Source organism: Gracilinanus agilis, chromosome 6, assembly GCF_016433145.1.
Source record: "Gracilinanus agilis isolate LMUSP501 chromosome 6, AgileGrace, whole genome shotgun sequence".
Lineage (NCBI taxonomy): Eukaryota > Metazoa > Chordata > Mammalia > Didelphimorphia > Didelphidae > Gracilinanus > Gracilinanus agilis.
This window is the reverse complement of record NC_058135.1, coordinates 164,845,542-164,861,491: the sequence shown is the minus strand read 5'-3', so window position 1 is coordinate 164,861,491 and position 15,950 is coordinate 164,845,542. Positions and strand designations below refer to the sequence as shown.

Here is a 15,950-nt window from a genome sequence, read left to right as displayed (position 1 = left end):
CTATCCATCTCCAGAAAAAAAAAACCAAAAAAACTGTTGGAGTCAGATGCAGATCAAGCATACTCTCTTTTACATTAGTTTATTTACAGTTATATTTTGGGGTTTGGGTTTAAATGAGTATTTTCTCATAACAATGATCAATAAGGAAGTATGTTTTACAGTGATAATACATGTATAACCCAGACCAAATTGCGTACCATTTCTGGGAAGGGGGTGGGAAGGGAAGGAAGGAGACAATTTGGATCTTATAATTTCAGAACACAGATGTTAAAAATTGTTATTACATTTAATTGGAAAAATATCTTTTAATATAAAAATGGAAATAAGAGGCAGTAGAACATAATGGATAGCGTGCTGGTTGTGGAATCAGGAAGTTGGAGCTTCGGGTCCCATCTCTGACATATATCAGTTGTATAATTGTGAACAAAGTCCTCTCACAATGCTCTAAGACACTGAGTGGCAAAGACATGCTAATTGCTTTAAAATACTTGAACATCTATCCCCTGGAAAAAGGATCATATTTTTTTTCCTTGGACTCCTCAGGATGTCTTAAAAACAATAAACAGATATTTAGATTCGATGTAGGAGGAAATTGCCTAACAATTGGAGCTATCCAAAAGTAGAATGGGGTTAACCTTCATTGGAGGTCTTCAAAAAAAGGCTGGATGACTAATTCCTAGCAGTCTAGGTGGCACAGCACAGTGGATATAGTGCTGGGTCTAGGATTAGGAAGACTTATCTTCATAAATTCAAGTCTGACCATGTGACTCTGGGCAAGTCACTTAACCCTGTCTGCCTCAGTTTCTTCATCTGTAAAATGAGCTAGAAAAGGAAATGGCAGACTACTCCAGTATCTTTGCAAATAAAACCTCAAAAAGGGGTCACAAAGAGTTGGACATAATTGAAAACAACTAATCAATAAGAACAAAGCAGAATTCTGTAGAGGTAAAATAAGGCTAGATGACTTTCTTGATCTATTTTGACTCTAAAGTTCTGTGACTCCATTTGAGTTTCAGCCAGCTCTTGGATCCTATTCATTATCTCTGGATCAGCTGGCATGATTCAGGGTAGGTGGGGCAAATGGACATTAGTGTTTGAACAGGCAATAGTAGTAGATTATACTGGACTGAATATCGGCCTGTAGGACTGTCTGCAGAAGTAGGCAGCATGGTGGTGGGGTCAGAATAGGTCCAAGTCTAATCAAGAATGGAAAACAGGGCCAAAGAGAGCAGAGATGAGGCAGGGAATAGAGCCAATCTCAAACTAAGAGTCCACATGGAACAGAGGAATTGCTGCTTTCAGCACATGCTCCAAATAGCCTAGATAAGTCAGAGAACCAGATGGACAGTGAGAGACCTCGTTCATTGTTCTATTTTGTTTTCATTCTTATCATTTCATTTTGGTGAACCAGTTAGTTTTTAAAACAGTTTTATGTAGTGAAAGTAAAGAATATTTTTCACAAGGATTATATCAGGGATAGTTTTGAACTATCAGTGTTTATATCACAATTGGAATCTTTTACTTCATTAAACTGTTTTCTGTAGCAGATTTGTCCATCTGTTTTTCATCTCAATGCATTTCCATCTCCCTGAACTACATTTTCTTAAAAGGTTTCTGATTATTTTTTACATTATCATATACAAAGAAAAATGTGATTTGTTTTAATATTTCTTTTGCAATGGAACTGGAAACAATTTTCTCAGGCCTCTTTCCCTCTGCCTTCTAGCATCCTACTATCAGGTCTCCCTAATTATAAATTCACAGGAGGGTTATAAGAAACAAATAAACAAAATATGCAAAGTACTGAGTAACTTATGTAGAACTTGTGACAAGTTCTACTATGAGTTCATAGTTTTGTTTTTATAAATATCACATACATTGGAGATAATAGTCCATAGAAAAACGGACACTGTTTTTGGGAACACATTGAATTCCTGAATTTTTGTTATTGCTTTTCCTTTTATTTTTCTAACAGAATATTTAATTTTTTCCTTTTTTTTCATTTCTTGTACTTAAAATACATGTAACCAATATTAATCTTTTTTATTTTATAGTTATATGTTTAAAATATATCTGTTCTAATATTAATCCATACTCAAAAGCTTTAGATTATGGAAGTCGGCCATTCACTGACAAATGTTATGAGACTGTAATTAATGATTCTGTCTGTTTCCAGAAGAAGGGAACAATAGAGCGACTATACAGTGCAAGAAACACAAAGTCATGGAGACCAACCAGTCCCACTGGGATTGATGAGAAACTGCACAGTGCCAAGGAGCACAAGGTCAAAAAAGACCAAACCAATCTGAGTAGGATTGTTGAACTTCTATGCCAATACTAAAGGACTTGAACCTAGTGTGAGACTCGAGGTTGCAACACTTGACATATGTTCAGACGTAGGATGCCTTGAACTATACTACCAGTCAGGTACCAAAGGTTGGCCATCATTCTGGCTCCCCTATCCCTGAGAATGAAGTTAAATCAGGCTAGAGAATGTTCACTTCCCTTACACACAAAATCCTGTCTTTTTTTCTCTCTTATGACATGGCAACTTCCTGTAGTCCTGGCTGCCAATGGGTAAGTACAATATTACTACATTTTGTCCTACAGAGTTATGAGACAGAATTTACTTTAATTGGGCCTTAATACAAAGGTCAGTTATGAATTTATTCATATTTACTTAAAAATTTTTATATACATAGATTTTTGATAGTTTGATTCTCATTCTGAATTTTTTATTTCTCCCAAAGTTTAATTTTTCTTCTATTTGTTTTTCTTTTTATGTTTTTGGTTTTTCTTTTGATAATTGACTCATACACCCCATAACTCAATGATGTATTATGATCTGATTTGGGTGCTGTTCCACACCCTCTTCAGAGGGGATTGTATTTTTATAAAAATCAAAGATTTAAAATTTTGTTCAAGAAAATTTTCAGGAAAAGAAGCCTGCTAACAATTTGAATCCAGAAGATGAACAATTTGGAGAAAGATGCCTACAGAAATCTATACTGAATCAAGATGATCCAGAATGAACTTTGGGGTGCAATTGATTGAACTTAAGGGGATTGAACACAACTATTTTGAATTGTAAACTCTTATGCCAAAGGGGATTGCCTCCTAATTGGCTTTTTTTAATGCATCTAGCAAAACATTGGTTTTGCTCTCTCTCTTTCTAACTATTGTAGTTAGAAGATTTTTAGTGGTACAAGATGATTAAGTCAAATGATCAATTAGGGAGATGAGTCTCCCAAATGATCACAGGGGGGATTGTGATAATGAAGTTAAATCTGTCTTGCCCATCCTTAATCTAATCACCAAAGGTGAGACCATCCTCATTTAATTCACAAGTTGGGAGGTCTGTGACCCACATGTGCTAGAGTGAGTGACAAATCAAAATTTACTGACTACCTCCTGGGCAGTCCTAAGAAAATCTTCTGTTGTGATTGGACACGTAAACTAAGAGGAAGGCACAGGAAGTGAAGCAAAAGGAGCCCCTTTAACAGAGAGTTCAGTGAGTTCAGCTTTTTTCTTGTTTCTGTCTTGGACCTAAAGGGCCTCTTCTTATTCACGACTTGGACCTGGAAGAGAGCTGGACCTGGGACCCTGAGACCTTGGTGAGTCTGTTCTTAAATCTTTCCCTTAGAATTACACGTGGTGAGTGTAAAGACTAAATCTTCCTGGACTTCTCTAAAGGAACAGCTCTTTAAAAAGAGATTTTGTGACTGAAGCTCCTGTTTCATTCATCTCCGGCCCTCCGGGGTCCTCCAGCCTTGGGCTCAAGGCTGAGTCCCCTTCAACTGAGGACTAATTAGGTCTGCCTGAGTTGAACAAGGGGGCCGGAGCAAATTACTTAGTGTGTTAGATTACTTATCCTATACTCTCTCTCATTTTCTTTATTTTATCTTCCTCTTCTCATTTGTAAATAAACTTCCATAAAAGTCATTTTGACTTGAAGATATTCTTTAATTGTGGATTGATAATTATTCAATTCCCTGGTGACCAAAGCTTTTAATATCCACCTAACCAAAACCCATTTTTACCCCTAATACTTATAAAATTATTTTTATATACATATACACACATATAAGCTGATGTTACTCCCACTATCAAAAGAAGCTACTACTTCTCCTTCAAACTACAATTCATACTTCTTCCTTTCATTGCCAAATTCTTTGAAAAGGCAAATTGCCTTAGTTTGGTCACTATTTGCCTCCTGGCCAAAGTGGCTTGTGGCTACACAGTTCTATGGAAACTTCTCTTACTTAAGGCCACTAATTAGTATATTCTTGGACAAATCTCACAATATCTTCACACTCTCTGGAGCTTTCTCCCTGCCCTTTGATATTTCTGACCACTTTAGCCACCTCGATACTCTAACCTTAGATTCCACAAAGACTTTTACTCTTAATATAATGAAGGGAACAGGACATGCATAAAGAACAAGAAAAGAGCTTCAAAGAAATAAGTACAAATAAAAGGCAGCAAATAAGTCCAAGAGCCCCCAAAGAGGAAGCAGAATTGCCAACTAAGCAGAGTATGACAGCCTGCATGGTGCCATTCACTCCTAGTTCTGCTAATCTATGGCAGATTGCTCTTTCCTGACTGCCTGTACTTCTCTAACCATTAGCCATGAATTCCAATTCCTGAGCTCTCTCACTCTTTTCTCTTTATCTTTTCACAAACATCCATCATGAACTCATTCATTCATGAGAAATTTCAATGGCTACAGACATCTGGAGTCTTAAAATGTCATTTATGCCTAAAGCATCTCTCATCTAAGGTGTGTTGCTGAAACCCAAAACTATATTAACTAAACTAGTGCCTCTCCTCCCCTCCTCTGCCCCCAATTCATCATCCTTTTCCTAGCAGTCATATTATCGGCTATGGTAATTACCAACAATGATGCCATTCTCTTTGGATTCCCCAAAGTTTCAAACTAGATGGAAAATAAGAAGCTTTTCATCAAAACCCAGGAAAAAGATACAACAAAATCAGCACACAAAAAGGCAGACAGAGAGGAAGGACTTCATCATTCTGCATATGTTCCCTTGAAGCTCTTTCCAGGCAGAAAGGACCAAGGACTTGAGGCTCTTGACACTATTATTAACCACAGCCTTAGAAGCCCCAGCAGCCTCTAAGGAGTCAATTTGCTATGGGCAAAACAAAATTCTTTATCTGAATTCAGAAAAGACATCAATTTGAATAGAGAATGAACAAGGCAGAAGAGCCATTCCTGAAAATATCAAGCTTAATATGTATCAATAGTGTTACACAATAGCTAAAAAAAAGCCAATATAGCTACTAATCAGGTTTTATCAATGGAAACATAGTTTCCAGCATGAGGGAGATGACATCCTGATTTATTCTGCAATGGGAGTCAGTTTACATCAGAAACACTGTATCTAATTGGGCCCTCACAATGTCAAGGTGAAACATGTACCAGATAGTGCCAGGATGGAGAAAAGACTAGAATCCATTCGACATAAGGATAAACTGAAGAACATGAGTGTGAAATTGTGAAGAACTGATTATTTTTTCAATGTAGGATATTTCTAGCTTTGCAATTCTTTCAGACAATGCAGGCCCATCTAAGACTTATTGGAAATTACAAGGAGTAACCTAAGGCTTAAAGATTAAGTAACTGTCCTGGATCCCATTGATAGTAAGTTTTAGAGGTAGAATTTAAGCCTAAGTCTTCCTGCCTCCAAACCTATTATTTTTCTCAATACACGAGGCTGCCACTACCAAATAAAGAGGAAGGGTATCTTAAGCCAGGAGAGAAGATCCAATGGGGGAATATAATAGTATAATTATATAGAATATAATATAAAGAGACCAAAAGTGCAGAGGTAGATAGAGACTGGTTTAATATAAGGAAATACCAAGCATGTAGGCAGGAGGGAGGCTCAGTGCATAGGGCACTGGGATTGGAATCAGGTTTAAAATCAACCTCAGATGCTTACTAGCTGTGTGACCCTGGGCAAATCATTTAATATTATTTGCCTCAGTTTCCTCATCTGTAAAATGATCTGGAGAAGGAAAAGGCAAAATACTCCAGTTTCTTTGCCAAGAAAACCCTATGAAGAGTACAGTCCATGGGGTCAGGGAGAATTCAACCCAGTTGAACAATTGAACAACAATAACAAAGAAATATAATATAATAATAATGCTGTGAAAAGGTGGAATGGGATTGACTTCTCCCATTGCCAGAGCACTTCAGGATGACCACTGGTCATGATGTTGTAGAAATGACTCCTGTTTAGTTCCCATATAAACACAACAGCCTGAGAGTGGCAGTACCACACACACACACACACACACACACACACACACACACACACACACACCCCAACCACAGAAACTGAGTCTTGTTTCCCCCCTAGCTCTCACAATCAATATCAAGATAAGCAAGTTGTGTGAAGAAGGCGATAGCCTTGACTTCTAGTCAAATCAGTCTAGTTAAAGCAGTAAAGGACCCTGAGAGAGAGATGGGGCAACCCATGACAGACAAGCCATTGTCTACCTTGATCACCATCTTCCCTAAGATCCTGATGGAGATAACTTAGGAACTTAAAACCAAGAGCCTTGGGAACAGTCATGTTTCCATAACCTCAGACATCAGCCTTGGAAGCAGCCCCTGATAGCCACAGGTATTAAAGACCCAGAATAGAAAGTTCTTAACCCCAAAGTCTTTGGCATTGTCAAATGGTTCAACATCAGAAAATAATATAATTTTGTCCATGGAAAGGAAATTAAAGAAGAGGCATTTTTATCTGGTTTCCCATTGTATCCTAAACCTTCAATATATATATAGCCTCTCCCATTATAATGTGGAGCACCTTGTGAGAAAAGACTCTTATTTTTCTGTTGGTATCCCCAGACATTAATATAGTGCTTTGAATTTATAAAATGCTTAATAAATGCAGTTTTCATTCATTCATTTTTAAAAAACCCTTACCTTCCATTTTAGAATCAATACTGTGTATGGTTCCAAGACAGAAGAGTGGTAAGGGCTAGACAATGAGGTCAAGTGACTTACCCAGGGTCACACAGCTAAGAAGTATCTGAAGCTAGATTTTAACCTAGGACCTCCCTAGGCCTGGCTCTCAATCCACTGAGCCAACCAGTTGCCCTCCATTCATTCATTTGTTCAAGTTGGCCTAGATGACCTCTAAGCTTCTTTCTAGTTCTGTGATTTTGACTCCTTTCTACTCTGTCTCCTTTTTATTAGCAAGTTTACCACTAAACATTCTTACTTCTTCCTTTGTAAAATGTTTTGGATCTATCGCTTCTTTTCCATTCCCGCAAACACAATTTTAGCTGAAATCCTCACTTCAAACTATTCCAAAAACTTCTGAATTGGACTACTTTCATTGTATTAATCCATTCTACTCCAGTAGTAAGAATTCTTCTCCTGAGGCACTGATTTAATTTCCTCCTTAATCCAAAAGTGGCTATAAATTGTTTATCAAATAAAATCAAATTTTTCCTTCCTTACCATGTATACCTTTCTGGACCTTTGCTTATGCTATTCCTTCTGCCGCCCCCTGCTTCCTCACCCTCACCTAGACTATCAATTCCCTAGCTCTTAAATGAAGTTTTAATTAAAGTACTACATCCTCCACAATGCCAGCCCAGATTATATGATCAGAGGACATTGTATTTGACAGGGGTTTTAGATATCATCTAGATAAGCTCCTTCATTTTAAAGATGAGAAAATGGAATGCTCACTGAGAGAAGAACTCAATCAAATACATGGCAACTTGGGTGTAGCAGGTCTGAGACTTGAACCATAGTCTTCTAAGCTTAAATCTAGGACTCTTCTATGACATTTGAAGGCATTTGTCTTTTTTTTTTTATATTCCTCCAAACGTGTCTCCCCAGTACACACAGTGGACACTCACCAAATATCTGCTTAACCTCTGTACAGCTTTATTTACTTGCCTATGTCTGCTGTATGTACAGACTCTTTAAAGGCAAGAAACACTCTGAATGATGGTTGGAGAGCTTCAGGGAGGGGTTTAAATGACACTTCTGGAGTATGTTACATTGGTGTTTCTTTTAGGTTATGGTTTAACTAGTCAACCATTAAGGTCCCTTTCACCTGCCAAAGTCTATGATTCTGCTTCTTCTTTTCTTCTATATTTCCCCAAAATGCTCATATATCTATAGCAGGCACTCAAATGTAGCTAACTCCAAAAAATAGTTATATGTTCCAGTAAATCAAAATTAACTCACAGCTATATTGATATTATTGGTTATTAGATTTTAAAGCTTTTAGTGACTTAAAGATAAAATTATAATAGGGCGATTCAATATTTTGTTTTAGAATATCAAAAAATTACCACAAAGGAAAAGGTCTAAATATAGTTTTCATTTTCTTTTTAAATTAAAAAAAATCTTTAGAGGGCAGCTGGGTAGTTCAGTGGATTGAGAATCAGGCCTAGAGACAAGAGGTCCTAGGTTCAAATCTGGACTCAAATACTTCCCAGCTGTGTGACCCTGGGCAAGTCACTTAATCCCATTGCCTAACCCTTACCACTCTTCTGCCTTGCAACCAATACACAGTATTGATTCCAAGATGGAAGGTAAGGGTTAAAAAAAAAAAAAAAAACACTTTACCTTCTGTCTTAGAATTGATACTAAGTATTGGTTTCATGCAGAAAAACTGTAAGGGCTAGGCAACTGAGGTTAAGTGACTTGCCCAGAGTCATGTAGCTAGGAAATGTTTGGGGCCAGATGTGAGCCCAGGACCTCTAGGTTTGGCTCTCTATATACTGAGCCACCTAGTTGCCCTTAAATATATTTTTTCAATTCAGAAATAATACATTCACAAGGAAGGAAAAGGTCAAGAAGCTAATTTGACTCTTATTACATCTATATCCTTTCTGGCCATAATGTATTTGGGAGCAAGGGGGATAGAAGAATAAGGCTCTCTTCTTCAAAACTATGAATTGTCTAAGTGTGTAGCTTCTTTCCATGGCTCCCAAGTAAGTGGACATATTTAGAAGTTTGAACAACAATAACAAACATATCACTTACATATAAAATTATGACACAGTTCCAGAACCATATGGGCTATTACAACCATGTGAATAATAGGAGAAAGACTGAGAAAATCTAAACTCCATGTGAAATTCCATATCTTAGAAGTGGAGAGTCATGGGGTGACTCCCTTAAGTATTCTTAAGAACAATCTTATATTACCTAAATGGTACTTCTATGAAGTTCTATATTTTAGTTTATTTGAGTGTTTATAGGGTATAGTTAGTACAATGTAAGAAAAAATTAATTTAAATGTTATGCACTAAAATTTTCAGCCAGAGAATAGCTTTGTTCCATGTTCTCATCACATAGAAACATTCCTTTGGGAAGAAAAAAAAAAGCAAAATATACATCTTACCTGGACTGGGCTAAGCAGCCAGGTGCTATTACAGTATAATTCTCTTCCTTTGTCTGGAGTGCAGTGAGTTCTACCATATTAACCATCACATCATTTGTGTGGCCTGGAAGTTTGGGAAGAAATGAAATCATCTTCTCTACTAAGTTGTCTCCATGGTGTCCAACTGCTCCTATTGAAACAAAAATTTGAATAAAAATGATCAAGAGAATGGGAAAAGAAAAAGAAAAACATTGCTCTTGGAGAAAAAAAAATCACTCTTTAGAAGCAAAATTAACAGTGTGCCAAGTTTCACTGCCAACTAAAAATTGTGATATTGGACTAGAAGGGATTTTAGAGGTCCTGTTACAGATACAGAGATGAATGAAACATTTTCTAAGTGTTTACTGTATGCAAAGCACTGAAGATGAAAATAGAAAAAGTAATACCCTGTGTGACCCCAGGTAAATCCCTTAATCTATTGCCTAGCCCTCACTGCTCTTCTGTCTTGAATCAATACACCGTATTGATTCTGAGATGAAAGGTATGAATTAAAAACAAAAAAGAAAGGAAGGAAGAAATGTAATACTGTTCCAGTTCTCAGGGAGCTCATAGTCTAATAGGAGAAACAATGCATATAGAAGGTTTCAGCTGCAGGTCAGATGGAAAAGTCTTATGGTCCTTTGGGTATGGTAGCAAAGTAGATAATAATGTCTCTTTAATGTCATTTCTACTGACAAAACTATATCATTTTCTGATGTTGAACCATTTGACAGTGTCAAAAACTTTGGTGTTCTGGGTCTTTAGTAGCTGTCACCCATAGCACCTGAAGAAACAAGTTCCAGGCTACATCTTAATAGCAACTGCTTCCTACTGATATTTGAAGGTGCTGGGCTAGAAGTAAATACTATTCCCAAGGCTCTTGCATGTAGAGTCCTGGGTTATCTTCTTCAGGTGGTATGGGAAGATGATGGCCATGGTGGTAGTTTGACTAACCTGATACATGCTGCCTACTCTCTTTTGTCTGTCTCTGTCTCTCTCTGTATATGACTTTTGTTTCCCCTTAAGGTCCCTAGACCCTGCTGAAGAACCACTGAAGCTGAGGGGAAGGACCACCCTTCCAGGCTTCAAGGACCAAGTAGGAGTTTTCAAGGATGATCACATTGGAAGAGATCCTGCCCTGAGGGAGCTGACATTCTTTCTCTCAGGACTGTGGTCTAGGGTGCTTTGTGAGTGATCATTAATGGCAGGACAAGTTGGGATAGAGCCTCAAATGCCCATGGGACTCTGTGAGGAAGCTAGCATAGCACTGGGATCTGACTGTGCCCACCACATCTCTCACCCAGCCAGTGGAAATGTTGCTGTGGTGAATGAGATGGGAGTACTGGGAGTGCAGAATGAGGATTCTCTCAGGGAAAGTCCCTGACAGCTCAGCTCTGGAGGGGTGGCTAAAGATTTCTTCAAGTTTTCCTCCTTTTAACATGTCCTGCAGGATCTGGGCAAAGCACAAAACTTTGTGGCTTTTACTGGGGGTCTTGCTAGGATTCTCCCACCTACCCTTTGCCCCTGCACTCTGCTGCTTCAGCTACACTTGCTGGCCTGTCCTTTATGTGGTTGGAAATGAGTCTTTGCTGGTTTAAATGAACTTTCCAAGGCTATATACTATTAATAAATGCAGGACAACAGATTAGATTTGAAAGTTCCTTATTTCCTAACTAATCTTATGCCCTTTTCATGACACCACATTACCTTTCTGAAAAGTGTATGTAGTGAAAGCAAAGAATTCTGGGCTTTCCCTCAAGTGATGGGCATCCCCTTAATTGCCAGTTTTTGTTTGTTTGTTTGTTTTATTACTACAAAAAGAGCTGCTAGGAGTATTTTTGCACATATGGGGTTTTTTGCTCTTTTTTTTTTTTTATCCCTTTTGAGGCCTAGAAGTGGAATAACTAGGTCAACGGGATGCATCATTCAGCAACTATTTGTGTACAATTACAAATTGCTTTCCATAAAAGTCAGACCCATTTATAGGTCTACTACCATAAATATGCTTGTTTTCCCAGAGCCCCACCAACATTTAGCATTTTCCTTTTACAAGCTAATGAAGGATGAAATGAAAAGAACCCAGAGAACAATTTTATAATAACAAGACTATGAAAACAAACATGCTATATACATTCCTCTCCAGGTTGCACTCCTGATTTCCTTTTCCATGATCAGCCCTTCATCCCCAATCCTCCACCTCTGCAGTCTCTTCCTCAATTGTATAACCCTGAACTTCCATTTTAGGAGGTCACCCAGGCTAGGAATGTCTCATTCCTCACTAGACCAGATTGCACTCAACTTCCTCAACCCTTCTCTTGTCCTCCCTCCTAATTCTGTTTTCCTCTCTTCTTTCCAACTTTTTTCAGCTTTCTTTTTTGGTAGTGTTTTCTCCCCTTAGAAAAAGTAAGTTCTCAATAGGATGAGGGCAGAGACTGCTTTTCTTTCCATTTTGTATTAGTATTACCAGCACTTAGCAAAGAGCATGACACACTGTGTTTAATAAATGCTAGTTAAATTACTGAGTGACAGAGATGTAATAGATTTAAGGTGTTAAGAAAAATTATATATTTTATATAGTCATTAAGAAAATTTGTTTTGCTTAACTGTACACATGTTACAAAGTATATTTTACTTTTTTCTTTTCAAATGGGGTGGAGATGAGAAAATAATTAGATTTCTACTTTTTCTTTTTTAAATAGAGAGGTGGGGTACCACAGATGTAGGATACACATGTAGAATACATTTATAGAATATGCATTCACTTTCAGATGAGGTCACTATTAGTAGTTTTATTTAATTGTTTTACTTTATTACAAGAAACCTCCCATGAACTGGGACTGATCTGCAAAAATAAAGTTAAAACAAAACACATCAATAAAACTTAAAAAAAACCAACTCATCACCTTCTACATGAAACTTCTCCCAATTCCCTTTGTTACTAATGCTCCCCTCCCAAATTACCTTATATTCACCGTGTCTTTATGAACTACTATTATGCACTGGTACACTCCTACACCTACATCTTTACACACACACACACACACACACACACACACACAGAGAGAGAGAGAGAGAGAGAGAGAGAGAGAGAGAGAGAGAGAGAGAGAGAGAGAGAAGCATGTTTTCTCCCTCCACAGAAGGCAAGATCCTTGAAGAAAGGGCTATTTCATTTTTGTCTTTGTTTCTAAGGGCCTAACACTGTGCTGGGATATAATAAATGCTTACTTATCTAACTTGATGCTTCAATGGGGGAGCCTGCTCCTATTCTTTTATTAAAGACCCAAAGTCAAAGAAATTTGGAATACTTCAGGCTACTTTTAGAAGTCTAAGAGTGAAGCAATTTTGGAGGATCTTCCTAATATACAGCATCCTTAAGCCAGATTTTATAGGCATTGAGGAGAACTCAATTTGTTTGGGGTCTCCAAAGGCCTTGAGGAAGAGATTTCTGCCCAAGCTTTTAGGTGCCAGTTGGAGGACACAGAAAGGCAAGAGTGAGACTCGAGCAAATAAACATGAACAAGAAAGCAAGAGGTACAAAGAGACTGAAATGGTCAATCTTCAGCACTTCAGAAATAGCTGTTTGTCAATCTTATGGATAAATTGGAAAAAAGGGAAACCAATTAGGAGAGTATTATAATAGTCCATTAAGAGGTGATAAAGGCTTCAACTATTGTGATTGGAGAGAATGGAATGAATACAAGAGGAGATGGAATTGGAAAGAAATGACAGAATTGATAAGACTTGGCAACTGACTGGATACTAGGGAGTCTTGGATGACTCATGTCATATGCCTTGGTAACCTTGGTTTTGCTATCCAAGGACTACATATCCCTATAGAGAGAGATAGAAAAGATATTCTCTGAATAGATAAGTGGACAGAGAATATAAGCATTTTTCTATTAACAAACAAAACTAGTAAGAAAAATTCAAATCAAAGCAATGCTGAGGTTTCACATTACATTCAAATTAGCAAAAAATGATAATAGTAAATATTAGAGTAGAAGGACTGTGGGAAGACAAGAATACTAAAGTATTGTTGGTAAAGCTGTGAATTTGTCCAACTATTCTGGAAAACAATTTGGAATTCCTTTTAAAAAGTTACTACCCTGGGCAGCTGGGTAGCTCAGTGGATTGAGAGTCAGGCCTAGAGACTAGAGGTCCTAGGTTCAAATCTGGATTCAGACACTGCCCAGCTGTGTGACCCTGGGCAAGTCACTTGACCCCCATTGCCTACACTTACAACTCTTCTGCCTACGAGCCAATACACAGAAATTAAGGGTTTAAAATAAAAAAAAAAATTTTTAAAAAAAGTTACTACCCTGTCCATATTCAATGACCCCAAAATATCCCATAATGACTGGGTATATGCCACATGCTACAAATGGAATAAAAACAAGAGTGAATGTCCTGTATTTGCAAAAACATTCACAATGGTATTTTTTTGTGGCAAAAAAAAAAATCTGCAATAAGTAGATGTCCATAGACTGTCTGAAAGATGAGCAAACTATGATACAGGAATGCCATAACAAATGACTAGAAAGAAAAATTCAAGAAAATTTGGGAAGCCTTTAAGAACTGATATGAAGAATGTAAACTCCAATTATATAAACAAAACCAAACACTAAAAAGGAACTGAAATCAGATTAAATGTAAGACCAATCACTGTTTCAGAAGGAAGATGATGAAATTTACTTCCTTCCACTCACTTAGCTGAGGGATTACAATAGATCTATCTGGTGACTGTTTCACTCAATTTGGCATAATAGTTTTTCTTTGTTAGAAAGAAGTCTGTACTATGGTACAGGGTGATATATAAAAAATGAACAAAATAAAAAAATTATCTAAAATTTTTTTAAGAAACATGACTTGGGGAGCAGACAAGTGACTCAGTGGATTGAGAGTCAGGTCTAGAGATGGAAGGTCCTGGATTCAAATTTGATCTCAGACATTTTCTAGCTGTGTGACCCTGGGCAAGTCATTTTACCACCTTCACCTAGCCCTTACCACTCTTCTGCCGTAGAATCAATACATAGTATTGATTATAAGGTGGAAGGTAAGAGTTTTAATTTTTTAAAAAAAGGAAGAAAGAAACATGACTTGAAGTAACAGATAATCCTTTATTTTTTACCTAATTCTTGCTTCTTACATAAGAGGGTAAATATGAAGGAAAGCAGAGTTACTTTCATGATAAGGCAAGTTATGCTGCTGATTTTTATAGTCATGGTATTATAATGCTTAGAATGGAAAATCATGTTCTTTTCTTAAGTGCAACAAGTACTAAAAAATCATAGTTGCTTTTTTTTACCAACTGTGACACAAATTTGAGGTTACTTTAGGTAGTAATGATAATAGCTTACATTTATATTATACTTGGAAGGTTTGAAAACCCCTACATATATTTACTAATTCAATCCTCACAAGTGGGTGAGGAAGATGTGTTTATAATAATAATTTTATAGATGAAGAAATTGGGTCTCAGGTTATGTAACTTGCCCAGGGTCACACAGGGAGTAAGAGTTTGGGAGAAGATTTAAAGCTATCTACTACTATACACTGCCTCACATGACACTTCAAAATACAGATTATTGTAGTAAGGTTTTTACTCTGGAAGGAAAGTATTTGAATTTGTTGCAATACAAGAGAGCAAAAAAATAATACTTTTGGCTACTGAAATCATAGGAAAGTTCGATAACTATTCTGTTATTCAATAATAGAACATAGACTTTGCCTTAGGAGCCAGTAATAGTTTAACAGCCCACTTTCTTCCTTTTTAAACTGTTAGTTCTGTTCCCACCTGGAGGACCCTAAGTCTCTAGTCTTGCACACTTAGACACTTAAACCTTCTATAATATCAACATTCCCTCTACCTTTTAAAGATTAATCTTTAGTCTGTCAATTCTGAATTCTCCTCTACTTCACTCTAACTCCCAACCTAGAATTTTAACATAAAAACCTTTAGGAAAACCTGGCTCATGTGAAATGTCATAAGAGGAAGAAGAAATCAAGGCTCATGCCACATAGACCATCATAAATCAAATCTAACCTCTTAATTATTCTCGGGAGTCAATCAGCAGGCAAAGCAGCCTATGAAACACAGTTATTAAGCCCTATGCAACAATGGCTTGAGTAGCTGGCTGATGACCTTCAGCAGCAGAAGTTCCTAGGTGATCTCCAGGCAGAACAAAAATCTGCTCTGAAAGTCAAAAAGGCATAAGCATAAGACTGGCCATTCACATCTCTTGAGAGACTAAACTTCTGATATGTTTAAGAAGTTTAACAATGTGAACAAGTCAACTTATTTAATTATTTTCATCATCTACCAAGGGAGACATGTAGGGTCCAATTACTCCAAAGAAGATGAATGAGTGATGCTTTTAGTAAGTTTACCACTAAAAATGACAAACAAGTATTAATTTCTTGCAAATAAAAGTCATTGGTCAAGATCCCTCTTTTAACAGCAATATTATTGCCAACATACTATATACCAGCAGATTACAAAACACCATAGTTTGGGAAGAATCTAAATGA

At 37.1% G+C, this 15,950-nt stretch overlaps 1 protein-coding gene across 1 annotated transcript in view; it reads right to left on the bottom strand.

Moving 5' to 3' along the window:
• SCFD2 (sec1 family domain containing 2) overlaps positions 1-15,950 on the bottom strand; it is a 428,420-nt gene that overhangs the window by 406,635 nt on the left and 5,835 nt on the right. The window contains exon 2 of the mRNA XM_044681730.1: positions 9,405-9,573. Within this exon, the coding sequence (XP_044537665.1) occupies positions 9,405-9,573 (169 nt within the window). The remainder of the gene's footprint in view (positions 1-9,404; positions 9,574-15,950) is intronic.